Here is a 23,062-nt window from a genome sequence, read left to right as displayed (position 1 = left end):
CTAGTCCCCATCGGATCGACAAAAGTGACGCCAGAGGGCATTTTTTGAAACGCCAAATTTGGGAAAGTGCCCGGTCACGTGACCATAGTGTCGTCTGCAGCTTTGCAACAATGGCGGGTGACTAGAACGTGATGTGCGTACGAGATAGGTGACGACACATTCTGTAAAACAGATTTTCCAACATTCCAACAGCGTAGGAACTTGAACAGCTCGTCGACGGAAAAGGATGTCGCTAGGTATGTTTAGAATATTTTTTGAAAGAAAGTGGTACCACGTACAACTGAAACCACTGTGGAAACGTCGCCCAGTGAACTTTTCACAGCGGATTGTTGCGGTGCAAAATATTAAAACACATTAAAAACTATATAAAAATACAGGATGAGCATGTGGTGTGTTATAAAACACCTATAGCCCGGTCTTATTTCGGGCTATAGCGCACGTCTATTACCCCTCGTGGCCATGTGTTACCAGAAACACATCGCTATACCCCTCGGCCTACGGCCTCGGGGAATAGCGACGTGTTTCTGGTATAACACATCGGCCCCTCGGTTTGCTGCGGTTCCGTAGCCCTACCACTCCTTTTGCTGGTGGTGTTGGGGCCACTCCCCCAACACAACCAGCAAAGGGAGTGGTAGGGCTACGGAACCGCAGCAACCCCTCGGTGTAATAGACGGGCGCTATAGCCCTCATGACCAGGCAATAGGTGTTTAATACCACACCAGTCTTTAACTTTCTATCTATGCATACAACACTCTCTACCAATGCATCTCTGTCAAGTGAATGCTACACTACACGTGTTCAGTAAATGCAACACCGCTCTCTATCAGTTCTATGCCCGGGTTGCCTGGAAATCAAATGGTGTTGAAACATTTTCGAAAAAGAAATCATCGGATTTCTTGAGCTGACGAAGCAAAATCAAACGACGGAGTTATGCTTTTCTGACAATGGAATTGATGGATCAAGTAATGGAATCAATTGGTCTGCAGCATATCTTGAATTGTAGGCCTACTTCATAAGTAGGCCTATCTCTATATTCAATATCAGTGTACGCAACATGAAACAACGGGGGAGGGGATAATCCCTCTCTAAAGTTTTTGTTTGAGAAATAATATTACAGAAAACTGGCTCATCAACGGTGGCACTTGCATTTAAGTCGTCTTCAAAACCCTTCTATCTAGACACTGAGTCCAATCAGACCCCCCCGGACCAAACCCCCCCCCCCCGTATATACCTACCCTTGTTTGTCCATTTCCTGACTATCTCATTAAATATCTTTCATTCTTTTCAGTTTTCTCTTTTGTCCGAAAGTTCAAAATAAACATGACTTCATTGGATGATGATTGCCAGCTTTAAAAGCTCACATTGGCTGAGATGACTATGTCCATTCAATGGGGCAGGGTTGTAATGATGTGAACCCGGACTGAAGAAACGGTCCTGATGGAAGGCAATGTTGTAAGAAAGCGTCAGACCCCTCTTCTCAACAATTATCTTTTAAGAAATAGCAGAGAACACTTCACGTAGATTTACTATGATAATGGTTGATGTTGTAGGGTAACTCGAGTTTCTGTTCCTTAAAAATAACACGATTGGAACTAATTTGGGATAGTTGGATGGTGAAGTAAGGTCGTTTTAATCCGAAAATGTAAGCTCATCTGCTTTTTTTTAAGTTACACACTTGTTTTGATGAGTAATTTGTAATATTGCAACATTCAGCTATATGGCACCTAACCCTTTTGAGAAATTTGAAAAATATGGAGATCCAATTATCCCAAATTAGTTCAAATCGTGTTTAAAATAAACCGACATTACTGAAGCATCTAATTATCCCAAATTAGTTTCATTCGATCGTGCTACTTTTTTTTTCAATTACAGATTGTGTAAATAACTATGTACGAGTGGTGAAATGATAGTTGAAAACGCCAAGTTTCCACACATGATATGTATTATCATGTGATAAATGCATATCACGCATATTGTAAAAATAATATCCAAGTAACACACAGCAGTCGATAGAAAAAATAATCAAGGGTGATAAGTCTAACGAGTGTGAATTTAAATTTGGACCGGTTTTATTGACGAGTTTTATGGAAGCCAGACATAACATCTTGGAAATAAAATCTCTTCTGTGAATTAAATATTTCAACAGCTTTTCTGTATATCATAATGTCAAAGTAAAGAGCCTCGAAGACTTCTTGGTCGTCTTCAATTTTCTGCCTGGCTTTCTTAATGGCCTCGAGTTTGGACCACTTTGTCTGTTTTTCCCTGCTGTAAGTTGTCGCCTGTTCGACCAGGCCGGAGCAGAGTCTGTAGAAGGGCAGTTTGAAAACCGTCTGCAGCAGTCTCAGAGATGTGTCATATTGCTCGGTTATTCCTATTACGGCGAACCACTTTTCTAAATTCTCTAACATGTACTGAAGGAGAATGTGCTTTTCGTTCTTGTTCAAGACATTGTCCAGAAGTAGCTTGTGTCTGTACCAACATGGTGGGCGGTTCTTCTTTCGTCCGATGTAATTATCCCGATCTACGAGCTTCACCACTTTTTTTCTCCGCGTCTGATCCGAACAGATTTCTTCGGGGTTAAACTGCAGCTGTCTGAAGAAGTAGCTTCCCTGGTGTAGCGCCCACTCCTTGAGGGTAAGTTTTCGAGCGTCGCTGGCGGCGCAGTGAGGGTCCATCCTAGATTTCTTGCAATACTCGTAGGAGGACACCACTCTGTCGTAAGGGTCCCTAAGTACTGTGAAATACGCGCAGTAGGGATCATCCACCGCATCGCAAAGTCCGAAGGCGTACGGTGTGACGTAAAGTTTTGCTCTCTTTTCGAGTGTCCTGGCGGTTTCAATGGCTTGGACCACATTGTCGTTCCACAGTCCGTAGAATGGAGGCAAGGACTTAGCTTGAATAATCCTCTTCAGGCAAAGTTTCATAGTGGTACCCCCAGCTTTGTGGTTGTGCAAAAACACAATACTGTGATTCCTATAGCTGTTTGGCGGCGAACCTTTCCCTCGACGACTGAAAGTGAAGTGGTTCGGCGTAAAACGCCGTCTTTGTACCCATGGAAACCGATTCAGGATATCCTCCAGCGTTGGGATGTTGGCGTCTGCATGCATTCTGCTAGACTCCTGCCAAGTACTGTTCGGGAGTCTCACACCCGTTTGGAAACCATGTGAGAATGATGACTGGATCGTGGTGTTGTCGTTCCAGGGATACAGCGATGTTAACTGGTCCCGAATGACCTCCTCTTGACTGACGCCTCCCCTGTGAAGTAAAAAGGTGCGCTTGTATAAACCAGTCTGTTCTACCACATCACACAGTGGAGGCATGCCAATGATGCGTATCAGCAAAAAGTGTGCTTAGGAGAAGAGGGTGGTGCTTCAATCTCATTTGCATATAAACTTTCCAGAACAGCAAGTTTGCCATTTGACAATTGCTGATGACATGGGATTTTGTGAAACATTACAGTGATGTGTATTTTTCAGTGGACATTCTACACTATTGGCCTACATGGAACCTTATCAACGGTGTACGCATGCACCATTCCAACGTCATGTTCACGGCCGCCATCCTCGTGATCATTATGGCCACCAGTGTCACAGTCATTGTCGTCGTCATCATGAACCATCACCATCACCGCCATAGCACTTCCACAACATAACCATCACCATAATACTAGTAACGACCACCACTGCCATCATCGCATATTACCACCACCACCACCACCATCACCACCATCACCATTGTCATCATCATCATCATCATCATCATCATCATCACCACCACCACCATCATCATCAAAATCATCATCATCATCATCATCATCATCATCACCACCACCACCACCACCACAACCACCACCATCGTCGTCGTCATCATCATCATCATCGTCGTCGTCGTCGTCGTCACCACTGTTGTTTTTATAATTAGTGAATTCTTTCACTCTGTATGTCTGTCTCTCTGTCCACCATGTCTATACGTCTCTCTCTATCTCTATAATCGCTTGAGCTTTTCTTATTTTTTCATTATAGAAAGAGTATAAATTCATTTCACGTATCGATGGTAATGATTTGATAGCTTGGGCCTTAATTGAAATAAGGGCGGAAAGCTGATGTAATCGGATTGGATTTATTTATGAGATTGGATTGGATTGGGTTGGATTGGGTTGGATTAGTTACTGAAGCCTTTGAAAGAATTGCACACGTTACTCGTGCAGACATTGCATGCCTCATAGTATCACTGTCGATATCGTTACTGCGTGACAGGCCTAGTCTTAGGACTTACAGGTTCAAAAGCGTTGTTTCCGCAACCGTCGAACTTTTGAGATGCCATGCGTGTTCCGATATTAACAAAATGTCGATCAACCCCACTGCGATAAATATCATGCGGTGGAGATTATACCAATAAATCTGAGGCCGTACAACTAACCTGAGCGCCGAGCATACTAATACAAATGTGGCAGCAGTCGAGCAGCAGATGAGCGCCGTTAGGATCCCAGTGGGGTTTGTTTTCTGACAAAGACTTCGATGCACCATGGTGACCGTTGACGTAAAATCTGCCAAGAATGATGACCACTTCATCCCTTTTTTTGATCGTAGCTATCGGAAACTGACTGATGATATCCGTGCACGACGATAAGTCAACGCACTGCAGTGATTTGGGCTTTGTCGACGATCCTGAAGCGATCAAACCGTTCTGGCGCCTCCGTCAAAAGCGTCCGTGCTACATTGCGTTGAAGGTTCTCTGCTAATCAAACGAATACCAGCTAATCCAACTGGAGATTAAAAAATAGTGCAGAAATTGGATATACACATGCATTCAATGGGAGGAAAACGGAGACCTAATCGTGCGTTACCACGTGACACACCACGAGTGTCATGTGACTGCAAGGTGAGTGATGGGCCACAGCTGTTGCTCGTCATAATTTTCAGTGTAACTTTTTATCATTATCCCAGATTGAAGGGATCACTGGTCCGATGGAACTTCGATCAAATTGTTATTTGCATATATGTAAATCTTGTTCGACATCTGTCACTGACGTTTTGTCTATATTTAAACCCTTTATTCTAAGGGTTTTGTCTTGTTTTCCAAGAGGAGCCGGCCGCAATGGCAAATTTTTTGGACAACCTTCGTTGTCTGGTGGAGTAATTTTCTGCCGCTGTTTGTCTTTGATCCTGGGGGAGAATGTTAAACCTGACGGGATTTCAAATCTGTGACGTTTCTCGGGGTAGAAAACCACTGACTTTGGTTCTGTGTCCGTTGCTAGCGTTGTGGTGTTCCCTGTATTTCCTTTCTTTAACTGCCACTATCGAACGGTAAGTGATCCAAGCGATATCAAATAATCTTCGAGCGACACAAATCTGCGTGTGTCTCTATTTCAAGGGTGGTTTAAAAGTGCGAAACATTACCGTAGCGTGTTGGACAGTATAGGACCACTTTCCATCGATGGCGACGACTTTCTACCGAAAAAAAGATCATAAATTCACGTACACTTTTACCCACCATGGTGTCACCCACTATATTGTTATTTCGTTGTCTAAATACAAACGGATTTAGTAGGCTTATTCCTTACTCTTCTTTCAGCGATGAAGTTACAGCCAAAGAGATGAAGGTGTTGAGTGACGAAAGCGAATATTTCGACTACCACAACACCCTGCTCGATTTGATAGCCCGATATCCGTGGTTGTGGCGAAGGCGCTACGTGCCGAATAGTTTGGCGAAACATGTGAAACAAGAAAGGCCCCGTTCCTATGGAGCCAATGCTACGATGGTGTTCGTACACAACCAGAAGGCCGGCGGCACCAGCGTCAAGACTTGTTTAAAACTGCTCGAAAGAGAGAGCAACATGCGGAGATGTTACGGTATTTTCGACGGGAACGGCCCTGTCCACATTATGGAAGCCGTAAGGGCTAAGTCCACGAGCCGAAGGTGCTACGTCGGAGAAAGTTCCTTTGGCATCTGTGACGATCTGGACGATGGGGACTGTGCTTATTTCACCATGCTTAGGGACCCCTACGAGCGAGTAATATCGAGTCACGAATACTGTAAGACAGCCGATGACCCCCTTTGCCGCGCTGGAAACGCAACAGAGCTGTCACTTGAAGAGTGGGCGCTCCAGCAAGGGAGCTATTTCTTTCGACAGCTTTTGCTTCGTCCAACTGAAATATGCGTCGAGGCTGAACTATTTAATAATCTTTTGACACAATATCTCAACAAGACTGACCAGAGCGACGAAATAGTAGCTGATTTGAAGTCCTTTCCTTGCTGGTACCGTCACAAGCTTTTGCTAGAGGGCGTTCTCAGTGATTCCGACAAAAACGCTCTTCTTCGATATGTACTCGAAAATTTGGATAACTGGTTCAGCGTAATTGGCATGACCGACGAATTCGACACATCTCTAGAACTATTCCAATTTGCCTTCGGCTTGCCGTTTCATGACCTCTGTTCCGCTGTCTTCGCCCGCGAAACCACCTATACTGAACAGTCGGCTGGCGCCGAAGGTGGCAAAGCGGAGGTCGTCCGAAAGTTGAAATCCAGGCTGGCGTCCAATGACCACGTCCGCCGCGCTTTACTCTATGACATCAAAATATTCGAAAGAGCTAAAGAGATATTCGAAATGCAGAAAACATCTTACAGGCACTTCGCTGTCAGGTCTTGAGTTACAAATCGGCTTGTGATCGGAATCATATCATGCTTTTCCCCTTCCTGGTGATGGTACCACAAACCTGTGACCAGCGTCAAGATATTAAAATATAAATTTTACTATAACCCAAACGGGATTCGAACCCCCACACACTCACGGCAACATCGCCTAGCTGCTAGGCCTCACACAAAACCAGTCGGCCACTGCTTCCAACCCAAAAGAGTTGGGATTCCGTTTTTGGAGGAATTTTTTGTCTGTGGAGATGGTCTTTTAGACTGCCACTGGTGTCCATATTACCAAGAGCGCTCATTTTCAAGATCAAATTCAGCAATTTCATCTTGTTTAAATGCAACTACTATCTGGTGACACCAAAGCCTACTTGAAAATTCGAAGCCCACATAATTGTATCACAGAATGAATTGTGCTGTGACAGTGACATGAGAATCTCTGAGATCGTTCATGGGATAATATAATAATTCAGCTACTTTTGCGAAACCGACCGATCGCACTTTCAGTCCAAGATGATTATTTCAGGACTTCTGTACTCTCAGAAATACGGGATTTTTTCCCACCCGACGTTACTTACCATGAATGATGTTATTGGACAGTGCGTAATAGTGGCAGTGGGGAATGTAACAAAACCTGGAAGGCGTTGACAATGTTGGTCGTATCACACGAAATATTCCAATTCTGTGTCTCATTAGCATAGGGGACAACACAGTTCATTCCTCCGTGCGCCACCTACCGGCAAAAGTGAAAGTATATATCTTCACATTTAATGGCATTGCGATTTTCTTTCTCTTGACCTAAATACAGCATTAAAATATAAATAGTTATTATGTTTACTCAAGCCTGTATGTTAACTGTAACGTCAGGCTATTTTACGTTCTCTCGAAAAAATGAGCGATATTCTTTGAAATTTCATCTCTGTGAATGACTATCTGTGTGAACTAATTATTTCAAACCCATCCAATCAAAAGAGGTTGCTTTGGAAGGAAAAAAAAAACTTCTGTTCAACGGGCAAGGTTGTTTCAAACTTGGGCAGGTATGTCGTAATTTTGTTTCATTCAATGTTTTCCTTTGTTCAGGGTTCCTTTGCAAAATGTCACTTGTACAGAAATATTCTATTATAGTGAGTAACATTTACCAAAATAGAGATTTTAAAATGTAGCAATTTTTATGTATTTTGTTTCCTAACGAGGAACATGGAGAATATATGAGGCTTTTGTATTAATATTTTCTGCAATATTCATGTACTGGATAGCATTTACATGGGCGATGTTGTGTGTTTAAAGATTTGTCAGGGTAGCGGAGAAAATCGGATCCGTTGAACAGATAATTTTTCTGTCACCCTAGGCCGAATTGTTTTCCTGACAACCAAGATTCCGGCATGTACAAGTCACAAGATGGCGGTTTCAACCCAAAGACTGTACTCTGCTTCATGTGTTTATACCCTACTTATTTATCGGTCGTATATACCAGTAAGAGGTCAGAGTCTATAAAACATGATTTTAGTTTGAGTAGTGAACATAAGTTTACAGTCTGTTGTTCGATAGTCAAAACTCTCCCATTCAACCTCAAATTTCTCTCTTCAAAATCCCTGCAGTTCGGGGGCATAAAAACGGTGGTATATTTTCTTTTCCAGTCTTTTGGGTTTTTTTCAACTATAATTGTTACATGAACTGAATCAACAAGCTTGTTTTACCTATTGACTTCATGGGCCATGCACAATGCACTTGCTCGAGATTTTGCCATTGAAATGTCAATGAGGGGTCATGTGAGGGCGCTCTCAATCATCGAATGCATGAAGGTGATAAAAGGTATTATGCGTTTAACGGACATGTTTGTCAAGATTGTGATATCATTAAGGTTGGAGAAGGTTGTCTTAAGATATATGAAGGAAGAGAATTGTTTTGATATATCTAAAGTCAATCTAAAGAAATATTTTAAGTATCTTGGCTTTGTATATAAAGTTTCCCAGGAAAGCTTCCGTCAGTCAGACCAATGTTTTTACGTGGCCGTGCACCGATAAAGATAAAATAGCAGACGGTCATAAAGTGAACACGATTTCTATTATTCTGAAATATCTCACAAATTAATCTCAGCAGAGGACTATGTGAGTTATTAATTGCAGTGGGTTGAATTAATAGTGTTTCCGGCATGTTAATCACTCACTTACCTCCACTAAGTATCTGTATTCTTCAAGTTGGTCCGGGCCAGCATTCAAGGTGTACAGTCGCTTGATGCTTCTAACATCGTCATGCAAAGGTCTTTTACACATGAAATTCTCAAGAAAATTTCCGTCGGCTAAAACTTTCTTTGTCAGAATGTTAAAATATTTACAAGCATCATGCATGGTCAATCGGCAAAACGAAAACCAAACCATGTTAAGTCCACATGTGGCGCGTTATGTCGATGTGAATATGTGTGATGAGCAGAATGTACCAACGTGAATTGGACAGGCATTTTTCTAGCCAGAGAGTGTGTGTATGTATGTATGTATGTATGTATGTATGTATGTATGTATGTATGTATGTATGTATGTATCTATCTATCTATGTATGTATGTATGTATGTATGTATGTATGTATGTATGTATGTATCTATCCATCTATACGTATGCATTTATATATTTACCTGGCCACGTATGTAAATGCATTATCCATGTATACACACACGTGTTTGTACGCAATACTCCGATCATGACCAAGAGCATTTCCGCTGAGCTCGATCTAACAAAGTCGTTGAATGATTGAGGGGGGGGGGGTGACGAATTGAGATGAACAAGTAACAAAGTAGTGTGGGGAATTCACTCTCATTGCTCTCGTAATTCTCTCAGCAAGGTTAAAGATCGTAAGCTTTGCTGGACTTGTTGATTTGCAAAATTATCCAACCCACTAGCTGACAAGAGGTATTGACAGTCTTAAAGAATAAGGGGATATTGAAAGATTTACATGTAGTGCTCGGTTAAACGTTGAACCCCTCCGAAACACAATGTCCCAGTCAAGTAATTTTATTTAGGTCTATCTTTTATTGACTTCCCAGTCCAAGCATTGAAAAGTACTGTTTCTTTTCTTCCTCAAATATTTCTCTGGCTTTTTCGTATATTTTCACATCGTAGTACAAAGTCCTGTTTATTTCAGGGTCTGCTTGTAACTCTGCTTTCAGTTTTTGGATTAGTTCTTGTTTTGATTGCGGTGTAGCAGGTTTGCCATCAACTTTATACAGACCCTTCATCGATATAAGATTCATACACAGATCTCGAAATGGCAAATTATAGGCCTGCTGCAATAAACCTAGAGTCGTTCTGTACTCTTCCGTAATGCCTATCACTGTAAACCAGTTCTTCAGATTGTCTAAAAAATAATTCAACAGAACTTCCTTTTCCATGTCGTTGAGGGCGTCATCTAGAAACAGCTTATGTCGATACCAGCAAGGTGGATGAACGGCGTTGCGGCCGAGGTACTTCGCTTTTTTAATTTTAGGAGCTATGTTTTCGCGCATGATTTTATCTGAGCACACATATGTCGGTTTAAATTGCAGCTGGCGGAAAAAGTAGCTTCCCTGGTGTAGAGCCCACTCTTTCAACGTCAACTTGCGCGCGTCGCTGGCGGCGCAGAGCGGATCACCGAGAGCGCGTTTGCAAAATTCGTGACAAGAGATGAGGCGCTCATAAGGATCCCGGATCAAAGTAAAGTAAGAACAGTTCCGACGGTTAAACTCGTCACACAGTCCGAATGTATTCTCGCTCGCGTAAAACTTGCTTCTGGCATGCTTGAGGTTGACCTCTCGGATGACCTGTGACACGACATGTTCGTCCCAAACACCAACATACTTGGCCATTTTCTTCTTACTGGTCACTTTGTCGATACAATTTTTTAGAGTTGTACCTCCAGATTTTTGATTGTGGACGAATATATAGGTCGGGTCTTTGATACGGGGCTTTACAGCTACTTTGGTGCTGTTTCCACCGCTCATGAAATAATTTGGAGAGAAAAGTTTTCTGTTTAACCAGGGAAACTTGTTAAAGATGGCATAGAGCCGTTCTTTCTGCAGTTCTTCCTCACGGCTCTTTCGTTTGTCTTCTTCGAGTGACACCTCATGGTGTATAGTCGCTACCGTTTTCGCTACAGTCACAGATCTCTCTTTGGTCACCACATCGACTGCTTTCTCAGTTTCGTCGCCAGGATCTTCAGACCTGGATATAAAAAACGGAAAGTAGTGTAAAATAGTAAATCGTCTGATGTGTTGAGATCTGAATCGTGCTCTAATTCACCTATACTAGTGCCGCCTCCCCCAATCGAGTTTTAAATGAATCCCAGCTACGATTTATCACTTTGTTCTTTAGCTTGTAAATCTTCCATACTGTTTGAGTTGTGTGTATTCTGTAGACCATGGTACACTGCTAATGTACAAACGTGATAACCTGTACACGTCAAATCACATGAAACTGCTACCTTTTTGTGACCTGTGTACAGCAGTCGTCGATCCTCAAACTTTTACCCGAAATGAAAACTTTCAGAGATTGGCAACTGATTTTGTTCGGCGGACTATCATCATGATTCCCCCGGACCCTGAGGTAAAAATAACCAGAGGATTATGCCACTCCCTATACAATGGACAAGTCACAGATCAAGTCTGTGTCGAGGTTTTTTATCAATGTGTAAAAACACTATTAGTAGCGTTGGCAGTGTCCAAATGTGGCGGGTAGCTATGAAGTAGACTCGAGAAAAGTTGTTTCTAATTCTTGAGTAGAAAAAGAGTTCTTAACGCAAAAACCCACACTGAACACCTTCAGCCAAAAGCTGGATATTGCCTTCCGTGTGATACCATAGTCCTTACTTGAACAGCTTAAAACGTACCAGAGGCGGATAAATTGACAATGATTGTCTCATTGTTTCGTCCACTGAGTTTCGATCTCGAGTTACACCTAAGGATAGAGAAGTTGACCGACACCTCACTCTTTAGCTCATGTAACATCCCTACCTGATAATGAAATACCGCTTTGCTTGGTCGTCGTCTGGTTGCTCCTTCAATTCACTCACTTCTACAATTTACGTTCACATTGTACAAACATTTTCTTTTGTGTTTAAGAGCCACGAGCACTGTGTCGCATCTTGTCAATTCCACCTTTTTTCTTTGAAAGAACTTCCCTGTTCAGAAAACACCTAAAATTACCACCATCTCTTCCCTTGAAGGCAAATTCAATTTCCTTTCATCGCTTCACTCGTTTTCACTTCTGTTTTACACTCTTCAAAGTTTCATGTAGACCTATATCGCTTGACGTCAATTACACTTCATATCTGATATTACGTTGTCGTGAATTAAGTGGTAAGACTAGCTCAATTGTCGCAGGGCAGAAATCTGAACTATTTTGGAGTTTTTTCTTCCCTTTCTTTTTTGTTTTGATTCTTATGAAAATATGAAAAGCTTCACGTCACTACTACGTTGACCTACCGTAAACTGTTCTGACAAACCCGCACGACCACAAGCACATCTAATAGGAATAGCGTTTGCTGTTGTCAAACTGAGTTTAAAAAAAAAAAAAATTGCAGGTTCACGGACAAGTTTATTCTCCAACAAAAACTGACGATCCTCATATTCATATAGAACTTAAAATAATTGTTGTTACTTATAAGGTTGTTTTCTTCACATTTTTAGCATCCAAAAAGAGGAATAAAAAGAAGAAACCAGAATCAAAGTTTGAGCGAACTATGTTGAGTGGAAATTCAACGCCCAGTATAGAGCATTGTTAATAGGAGAGGTAGAAGCATGTATACTCTACTATGGCAAGGGAAGTTACGCAGTGAGGCGAATCGCAAGCTAAATGCCCTAATACGGCAGTTCTGAAGGTTAATTTTCGAAATGTTCACATTGCTGTTTTAATTATCGCCATGTATTTAATCATTTGATGAGTAATTTAGTTCTACCGCCTATTTAAAACCCTCCCTCCCACCCCTCCACCCCACTCCACGCCGATATTTATCAAGACTTGCCCACTGTCTTGCCGTGCTCTATCAACATCGAATATATGCTAGCTGAAACAACCTGGTTATCTAATGTGTGTTAACTTTAAAATGCTGCTCGTCACATTGTTTCGAATGCCCAATTAAATAAGCTTATAACTTTTTCATTGGCAAAATTTTAAATTTTGAACATTTAAAATTTCTGTGGACAAATCTGTCGTCATGGAAAATAGAAAACCGCAAAAAGTTACTGGATTACGTTACACGAGAAATTGTTTGTCATGGTGATGAAAGGGTTAAGTGGAGGGAAGCTGTGTTTGAACGCTATATACGTCCTCAGTTTTTAACGCGGTCACAAACAAGTGAAAATCGATGATTAGCTACGAAAATACGAACCTGCAGGGTAGAGTACGAGTCATGCAGTGGCCTATAATTACTGGTAGTTGAACGACATTGTTCTAAGTTCACATGCTTGGTAAAAAACAACAAAAGTATTTTTATTAAATAATGATATCTGAGTAGCAGTTTTGGTACCTTTCCTGATAATATTAATTTGATTTATTAAAAGTATACTGAAGAAATTGGTTTGACCCCCTATGCTAACTGTTAATGGCATTGGTGTTTTCGCATGTATACCAATTGTTACTTTACGTGTCATTGAGCAAACTGACCTGGCATATTAAGTAACAGAGCTTTTTCAAGACGAACACTGACGCGCAAAGGTATTACTAATTTTCGTTCGTGCCACAATATGCAGAAAGATAATGTATTTTCTATGATCTAGGGCTACCAGCTCATTTGCCGCGACGGTTAAATCGCGCCGCCATCGTTCCATCAAAGGCAGACGACAATACTACGGGCAACACATACAAACTGTCGAGTATCTGAAACTCATTCAATTTCGAAAACAAACCGGTCAGAGTGTACATATACGCGAGGCCTTTTTGAAAGCATTGTTACATTATTATCTACATGTACATTTGTGTAAATTTTATAAATCATCGAGTATAATTGATTTGTACATCAATTTCCATATCGATGCTCGACGAAAAATTTTCAAGCAGGGGCCTCATTGAATTCACTTTATTTATTGAATTTGAAATTCGTTTTCTTGTGCCAAGACGAAACAAAGAAATTTGGAAAATATACACAGTTCTTTGTTTGCACAGTCTGGTTTTGCAAGCTGATGTCAATCTAACAAATAGTTATTCTTTTAAATTCAAATACATATGGTTACAAAACAAAACAACGCATTGAAAATTCGTTCCATATTGAGCACTTAATACAATAAACACAAGCCGTAACCTTGACCTTCGCCCTGCGGATTCAATATTTTAAAGATAACAGCGTTTTACCGTGGAAATTAGTTCCATGGTCATTGTTCAGTCCTAAAACAAGTCTCCAGAGATAATCGACGATGCGTATCCTTGGTCGTTTTGAAAGCTGTACTCATACATACAAGTACAGTGATATCACCCAAGAAATGTTTTTCGCAGTTGAGTGCAACCTCGATATTGCAATGACTTCTCTGCCCTTCGTATGTAACTCGCTGTATTTAAATTCATGTGACGTCATCGCAACACTCTTTTATCGTCCACGTTGGCTGATACTCCTCGATCTCAATATTATTAATACCTTTATTGTAACAGATGGAAAGGACGTTGATAGCTAAATATTGGTTATGTATTGATCCAATTGCCAATATTTTACATTCAACAGTGTCAGTCAACAGGTAAAAGAGTTTTTGTCCAAGTTCTACGCCAGCGTCACCCTATATATGTATATATATATATATATATATATATATATATATATATATATATATATATATATATATATATATATATATATATATATATTACATATACTTGTATCGGTAAAACAATATGTATATATAAAATTATATATATATATATATATATATATATATATATATATATATATATATATATATATATATATATATATATTCCATCTGCGCCACACATAAACGACATCTTCAACCTGATGAAGTCCTACTTTTAGGACGAAACGTTGTATCAAAATTACCATAGAATAAACAGAAAATATACAAGCAGATCAGTAGACGTGTGCAATTTTATTCATCTAATATATATATATATATATATATATATTATATAGATATATATGATATATATATATATATATATATATATATATATATATATGGGATATGTTGTTACTATGATATGCGAGTCTCTCCTGTAACCTTGTACGGGACAGTGAGCACGTGTACCATGTCATGCAATTAGGGTAGCAAAACATAATTTAAATATCTAAAGTCACCATCTAAAGATAGTTCGACCTCAGTAAATTGCATTATTTGAATAGAAACGTCATAAACGATCTCATTAAAAATGGAAATAAACGATTTCATCAAAAATAGAAATTTGACCGTCGACGGTGAAACAAAGAGATGATATCCGTTAAACTTTACTGTAACATCGCAAGCTTACAGTGATTTCTTACTAATTTTTGAAGAGGCCTTTAAAATTGTTCTCGTTATACAAGTCATAAGTCTACCGCTGAAAGTTTCGCTTTAAGTTTTGTTGACATTGCGATCTTTGTTATTTTGTTTTTGAATTTTATTTTCTCATCTGCACTGAAAAGTAAACAATTAAGGCAGTAGAGCTTCATCATCACCATCATCATCATCATCATCATCATACACGTACACATGTCTATTATAAGACCATATGATACATATAATGGTAATCTGAAAATCGAATACGGCTAAGTGCTTGCATGGGCCACAGTCCATCCACCTCTGTGCATGGGTTGAGTAAAAAAGTGGGCGCTGGTGCCATGCATTCAATCGCGAGGCTAAAACCTATCAGTCATCCACAAAGCCTCCGAATTATTCTTTTAATTCAGGAATAATTACTCGAACCATTTAACCGAGTTTCGAGGGACAAAAGAACAGTGTGAATTTTCAATTTATTTTTCGCTGTTAATAAAACTTGTTTTGCGATGCATGTAGATCAACTTTTAAATGATTCGAAGGGCCTCCGGGGATGTCACACCATCAATATTTTCAAGTGGCTACCAGCGCTAGGAAATCTCCCGAGAAAGAACAGAAATACGATATTGTACACGCAAAAAAAAGTATACTTTTAAAATTGCTAGGCACATATTCCAGTAACATATGGAGGATAATATATGCAGGCGACCTTACTCCGCCATGTTGGGTTAGCAACTTTTCCTGATGCGCAGTTTGATGAGAACTGATCGAAAAGGTTGGCGTTTACAGAACAGAAAATGGCCAGCGTTTCTGCTCTTGCAACCTGTGATGTCTTCATACTGTCATTTGCTATTTCCAAAGACTATACAGTTTCTTGTCCAGCTTAGGTCCCATTCGTTTTGTTTCTTGAATACGTTTTTCACCTTCTCTTATTTTGTAGATTTCAAATCAAACATATACAAACATACGCGGTTATGGTGCTATAAATAGACGTACTGCATGCTAAAAATTGAAGTCCTAATGCGTGTTAAGTAATATATATATATATATATATATATATATATATATATATATATATATATATATATATATATATATATAATATACATACATAAATATGCATACATGTGCATGTATAGTGTGTGTATAAATGTACAAACAGATAGATAGAGAGATACATACATACATACATACATACATACATACATACATACATACATACATACATACATACATACATACATATGCGTTCCTCACAACGCGGTCATTTCAGTTAGCAGAATACCCTTTATAGTATAGTATTTTGCTCTATGGATGAAGCAGAAATGCTCACAAATATTATTTTTCATGACAAAAGCAAGTCTGGGGTGAGATTTCAGAAAATAATTCTCGAGGGCTTTCAAACATGTATCATTGCTATGCGCAACTTGTGCACACGTATGCTTGGTGTGTTAAAGGGAAGCATTGTTTCACAACCTCGTTTTCATAAAATGGACAACTTAAATTATTTCTGTGTACGGGGATTCAAATATTTGTCATCACGCTGGATTGTTGCAAAGATTTCCCGAGCAAAGTATGAACGACAGTTTATGTTCATTTTAGAGGTTAATATTACTTTACATTTGACAGATCCATTTATTATTGGTGTGATGTACGTCTTGTCTAAAAATTTGCATACTTTAAATACATATTTTTGGAAACAAAATAAATGATATTCAGAATGCCATTTTTGTAACACGCGCCATGATGAGTACGAGGGTGGTATCGCGTACGTAATATTAAATTACACTCAAAGGTCATCTCCTAAAGATGAAATACATAACTGCCATCGCACTGGAGGGACGAATAACGAAGAAACTTGACGGCCGTGAAGTTGAAATCATAAGAATGCAGTCGCCGTATGAGGACAACACACCATACATGCATATTCATTATAGGATGCAGCGGACAGATGTTGTGTTGCTGGTAGCGAGTTTAGGTAGCGTTCAGTGATTACGAAAGAGTGGGTTGGGCGACTTTTGGACATGAGTGTACCGCTAGACAAACTGAACCTTCCGTTTAACCCTTTTTTCAATTCCTGCAGATATTAAACCTGATTCGATCCAGTCAATGGTTTGACAATTTCACCGCTTCAGAGGAACATATTTAAGCCACAATCGTCATCACTATCGTCGTCGCCATCGCAGCCAGTGACGATATTGAACATTTCCATTTCTTTCTTTCTCTACCTGGCTGTCGATTGCAATTTCTGTAGTAATTACAGTTTCTAATCTTAGACTTTGAAATGTGTGTTCCGCTAAAAACTTAGCTTTGCCCTTCCGTCTGTTGCCAGCAATTCGAATCGTCTTTCGAAAAAACCAAGGACCTAAAAGCTTTTCCTTGCGATGTTTGACTGCGATGAGTTCATTCTGATTTATTACGACGCTTTGCATCTTCAGTCGCTGGATGAAGGAAGCCATGTGATTCCAAGAGCAGTTCTTCGCCGACAATTTAACAGCAATAGAAATTGAGATCAGCTTGGCGTTTTATTTTTCCATAATAATTTCGTGAAAAGCGTGTTTTACATCCTTGTTTAGAATTTTGATTATCGTAAAGAAAATCATCGGTGTCTTTTTGTGAATATTTTATCCTTTAAGTGTAGCAAAGGTAATACCAATGGATAATAAAAACGTATAAGTCTGTAAAATTTGCTCCGGGTAGGATTTTAGTCTTTAGGCAGTAAAGTCTTCTAGTTCTAAAGAATGACCCTCCATGCAATTTCTACCCCCTCCCCGACTTTCTGTGGGCTCTTTTACATTGATGCTGGAATCGTCTGCTCTTTCTATTTTTACCAGAAATTATTCAGACAATTCTATGGGTATTAGAATGAAAGCCGTGCTCAAGCTTGACTCAACAGCTTCTGGTGAGTAGTGGTAGTGGTTTGAAAATGGGAACGGCAGAAATGAAAAGAAAAGAAAGTCAGAGAGGGGTCGAAACAACGTTGTGACGTAACACAAACAAAATGAGGAAATACAAACAATATTTGGCTCACAATCTCTTAAAGTAGTTCAATTCACCTATATTCATCTTTACATTTGCTCCGTACACGGCGATCAAAATTGCCCATGCATGATTACGGAAGTTCGGGCAGGCAAAATCTCACTCGTAAATGCTAGCTTAGGAGGCACGTGCAAATCGACGTCGAAGGTGAGCCGAAGTTATAAACACAAAGTTGTCTGTGAGAGGTCCCGGTAGCGCGACAGCATATTGCAGATATAACCGAGTTAGTTGCAAACCAATGCTACATTGCCAGCTGTAACATCGGAGTCGTTTGTGATCCTGGCAAACCTGCAGAGATATTGTTAAACAAAACGTACTGCAATGACGTGAAATCTATATTAGGTCATGACACTTCAGAAACATTTTTTTCATTTTTTTGGATGTGCATTTCTTGTTTACTGTGTTTTCATTAGGCCTATACTGAAGCATTTCAATGAGTTCCTAATCGCAGTACACGAATCGTTTTGAAACACCTTACTTTTAAGTCACTCGCATTGACGGTACCGTTGCCATAGGAAACCTGTCAGTTATTCTATTACATCAATTCTATATGACACTGTTATCCAATCTAAAATCCACAATGAGTTCAAGCTCGATAGTGTGGTAAAGCCAATTTGTCGATTGTGTGCTGGCCAGAGAAACTAATTAATAGTACTGTAAACGGAAATTTAAATTCCCACGTACCAAGTCATATTTGCTTCAAAACTGAAGAAAGTACAATACAGTTTAAACATGGAAAATGTTGTGTTTCCTTACAGACGGTCATTCCAATATGCTCATTTAAACAGTCATGTAAAATGTTATATTTCTCAGTGACAGGCGGTCATTCCAATCTCTTTGGGACTAAATGCCTCTATGTAGCTGTTTGGCTAAACGTGTGAGTATGTCTCTATTCTACAGGTCAGATACTGAGCGAATACACGAGTAAATAAATAAATAAATAAATAAATAAATAAATAAATAAATAAATTTTTACATTATACCATGCTACCTTAGACCATTCTGATTGGACAAGAGCCCATTCCACTGATGGTAAAATATTGTATTAGCAGTGTTAAACGGGCCCCTAAACCAGCATATTCGTGTATACCTGCCTGCGGTGGGGCTTATTGCTTAAACATATAAACTTTAAATAATTCAATGAAATGGAAATTATGTAAATCTCTTCTACCTATACGTCCACTATTATATATCAAATTTTAAAATTTGACATTTTGTTCTGAGGTAAATGACTATTGCTACTAAACTCCATACTTTTTAACAACTGGAATACCAAAGCGTGCTTGAGTATTCATCTTTCGCGAAAGACGATTCCTTAAATGAGCCTGAAAAACTCAGATATAGGCCTATAGTGTCACATTGAACATTGCGGTTTACCCATCGTCAGCGCGATGCTCTCCATTTCAACTGTGTGTAGAATGGTGGAGTATCCAGCAAAAGTACCGTATTCAAACACTTTAAAGGGACAAAGTCGGCCATTTTCATGAATTTGTTTTATGCGAGATACTACTTATATTGTTTGACATGTTGAAAGATACTGAATGAATGGGTGACCATGCATATATTCGACACGGGTTTTAGACACGATGCATGAAACCATCGCAAAAATTAATAAAAGGTCATGACCATTAATTCATTGTTGCGATGGTTTCATATAATTTGTCAGGATCTTTCAACATGTCAAACAATATCAGTATGCACAGGAACTGATTGTGAATCTCGTGGAGTGATTAACGTTTTCATCGGCTTATTTTTGTGAAAATCGAAAATTGTATTTCCCCATATAGAAATACACAAATATGAAGGCCATTTGGAATTACAAATATCGGAAACATTATGTAATTTGTATGTATGTATGTATGTATGTATGTATGTATGTATGTACATGTATGTATGTATGTATGTATGTATGTATGGAAGTATGTATGTATGTATGCATGCATGCATGCATGCATGCATGCATGTATGCATGTATATATATATATATATATATATATATATATATATATATATATATAATATATATATATATATATACATACATACACACACAACGACGCGCTTTATTTTTATTTTTAGTTCCAGTCTGTTAATCTGCTATCAAAACATATAACCAACAGTTTATTTTCATGACACGTATTGAAATCTGGTTATTTGGAGGGGTAGTTTGTATAAAGCAAAAAATCTGGTGACTTTTAAACTTAATTTTGTCCGTCGTCGATCTCTGAGCAACAAGGACAGAATAAAAGGGTTGGCGCGGATTGATGCGCACGTTGACCAGAAACGACTCTTTTTTTCGTGGCCTATAATCTCCATGATATTCAAGCTTGCGTATATATGTATATGCACTTGTGTGCGTATGTCTGTGTCTATTTATAAACATATGGCATGCATGTAAATACATGTTTTATATGCCATATAGCTGGCTAGGTAGCAAGCCAGCCAGCCAGCCAGCTAGCTAGATAGATAGATAGATAGATAGATAGATAGACAGACAGACAGACAGACAAGTGAGTGGACATACAAATACACGGCTACCATAATAACATCCTCTGCCTTGCACCTGTTGCTACAGCTGTTCGGTGTTACATGTAAACTTAGAGTAATCAACTACGACAACAACGCATTACGAATATTCACTATCTCTTCTCTATTATCTACACAAGCAATAGATAGTTAAGTTTAGCGCCGGTATAATCTCCGTCGTCCTATTTTCGTACAATATCAATTCACCCTTAAAATTAATGTGTTAGAGTATTGCTTCTGTTAACGATGTTTTCCACGTCAACAGCCGGTGAAAGTGTCGGATTAAGACCAAGAAACGCATTAGGTTTTCCATATGTCACGAATGTATTAAAAAATCGTAAGCTGTACACTTAGCATTGAAATCTCCGAACACAGCCCTGAGTCTATTTTTTACATCAATGTCTTCAAGAACGGGCCGTCAGGTTCGTAGCAGTAATGACAGTTCGTCAACAAAGTATACCATAAGACAAAACGCTCTCGCCTTTTAAAAGTGGAATAATTGCTGCGATAATTATATAAGCTTAATTTTGGTCGCTATCAAAGAAGCGAAGGGGAGCTGGCGAGGTGAAATAATGTGTTTCACACGCGCACATACGTACCTCACAGTTTGGCAACCGTATCGCTCCTTTGCATCGTGGTATATGTACATAACCACGCACACATTTAGCGCGATGACTAGCACCAGAAGACGAATATTACGACGCAACTTCTGCATGGTTCGTCAAATATACACCGTAGTAACATGCACGGCTGGTAGAATCGCACACAGGGGTCGAGAGAACGGGTTCAGTAGCCGGCGTCACCACTCGGCGGAGTATTCTTCAGGTGTTTCAGGGTAGGCCTATTCCTGCAGTTGATTGGTAGTTGTCGGGTCGGTGGGCTCTCGGATGTGACCCTACCATACCGAACGGTGAAAGTTGTCGAGTGAGGCCCGACGTGCCTACAGTAGCCGTTAATTATCACTTGTAAATAACATGTATGTTAATGATTCGCTGGGGGATATTAATGGTATATACCAGCACGAAGTGCTCCGCGTCTGACGACTGTGTGTGGTTGCGATGGAAACTGGCATGCAAATGAATAGCAGAAAGTGGTATTTTTAAGCACAGCGGGTCTGTTGAACACGTCAGGCTCCTATTCAGTGGCGGAGTGAAAGTCAACTACACTGAGTCGCTCAAAAACAGAACAATGCACCAGAGGGGACCGTCAATAAACGAATTGTCGTTTTCTATAGCTATGGTGTATGCAAGTGCTTAAACAAAAGTATACAAAGAAACACGGCTTACATAATTCAAGGATGACCATATTAAGGCGGTCTCGTTTAGGGGCGCCTTGACTAGAGGGAGGTCAGTGTGCAAATAGGGGAGTCTGGGTGGATAAACCCCAAACCAGAACTCCCCTCCAAAAGAAAACATGCAGGTTCAAGGTCGCAAGGGTTTACACGAAATTAGTTTTCTCCACAATTGTTCTCGATCGATGGTGCCCCGGGGGCGGCAATCTAATTTAGAGGAGAAAGACACGCCTTTCTTTGACGTTTAATCATGGACCGTGCCGAAATGTCTTAATGAAACGATTCAATGGAAAAGCAGGGCAACAACCTTGGTAAATGTAATTACGTCGCAAAAAGCATATACACAATGTTTATGTCCTTAATTCACAATATCTCCTACCTATTTAACATATTCCTTGACGGTCTACCCTACTCTCTGCTTGTGACGGCATCCTCGTTCACGGAAAGGTCCTTCAGGAGATCGGTGCAAACAGGCTTCTTGTTCACGCCTATAGCCTGTCTGTCAAAACTAATACCTGGCGATGTGTGTTTTATTTGGATGAGCGCATTGTCCTGCCAATATGAAGCAATTTTTGTGTCGAGGATGTTATAAGTATTTTTGTGAGCGAATTGTTTAGCAAGACTAAAAAAAGCTGCTTCTGTGGTGGTAATCTGAGATACAATGGGGAGGAGGGGGGAGGGCGTTTACAGGAGAACACAAAGCAGAGACTTTGTGCGTTGTTTTTCAAACCGATGGCCTGAATGCGTGAAAAGTACAGTGTTTCCATGCAGTTGTCCGTCGGCGCAACGGACGATTATGGATTGAAAGTTAACGTGCAATACGAAGAAGTTTAAGGACAACCTGAAACATTGAAATCAAATTAGCGTTTTAAAAAAAAAAGAAGAGAAAAGACCAAAACGTTACCTCTTGACACACTGGCAATTTATTACTCTGACAGACTAAACTGGAGGGTGGAGTTGTGCGAAAAAAAATCGCCATCAAACATGTTAGGAGCTGAGGTAGTTTGTACGCGTACACCACTTTTCCTAGTTTTCAGCTGACGGGGCATAGGTCAAAGTCGCTCCCTTCTCGATCTCGCAAAGTCAAAGTGCAAACGATAAGGCCAAAAAAAGAAAAATAAATT

The 23,062-nt window shown here is 39.8% G+C and overlaps 3 protein-coding genes across 3 annotated transcripts; 1 reads left to right on the top strand and 2 right to left on the bottom strand.

Annotated features, from left to right (window-relative positions):
* Window positions 1–2,047: 2,047 nt before the first annotated feature.
* LOC139135403 (uncharacterized) lies at window positions 2,048–4,927 on the bottom strand. The gene is made up of 2 exons (XM_070702780.1): window positions 4,420–4,927; window positions 2,048–3,255 (listed from the first exon to the last, which is right to left on the bottom strand). Exons 1-2 carry the CDS (start codon window positions 4,569–4,571, stop codon window positions 2,070–2,072), a joined length of 1,338 nt encoding a protein of 445 aa, XP_070558881.1. The 5' UTR covers window positions 4,572–4,927; the 3' UTR covers window positions 2,048–2,069.
* Window positions 4,928–5,014: 87 nt separating this feature from the next.
* On the top strand, window positions 5,015–7,553 carry LOC139135404 (uncharacterized). Its single transcript, XM_070702781.1, has 2 exons — window positions 5,015–5,306; window positions 5,575–7,553. Exons 1-2 carry the CDS (start codon window positions 5,176–5,178, stop codon window positions 6,647–6,649), a joined length of 1,206 nt encoding a protein of 401 aa, XP_070558882.1. The 5' UTR covers window positions 5,015–5,175; the 3' UTR covers window positions 6,650–7,553.
* A 2,092-nt stretch (window positions 7,554–9,645) lies between these two features.
* LOC139135402 (uncharacterized) lies at window positions 9,646–21,804 on the bottom strand. The gene is made up of 2 exons (XM_070702779.1): window positions 21,247–21,804; window positions 9,646–10,832 (listed from the first exon to the last, which is right to left on the bottom strand). Exons 1-2 carry the CDS (start codon window positions 21,360–21,362, stop codon window positions 9,665–9,667), a joined length of 1,284 nt encoding a protein of 427 aa, XP_070558880.1. The 5' UTR covers window positions 21,363–21,804; the 3' UTR covers window positions 9,646–9,664.
* Between the last annotated feature and the right edge of the window lie 1,258 nt (window positions 21,805–23,062).

The sequence above is a fragment of the Ptychodera flava genome, chromosome 6 (assembly GCF_041260155.1).
Source record: "Ptychodera flava strain L36383 chromosome 6, AS_Pfla_20210202, whole genome shotgun sequence".
Taxonomy (NCBI): Eukaryota; Metazoa; Hemichordata; class Enteropneusta; family Ptychoderidae; genus Ptychodera; species Ptychodera flava.
The sequence above is the reverse complement of the archived record's forward strand: the minus strand, read 5'-3'. Positions and strand labels throughout refer to the sequence as shown.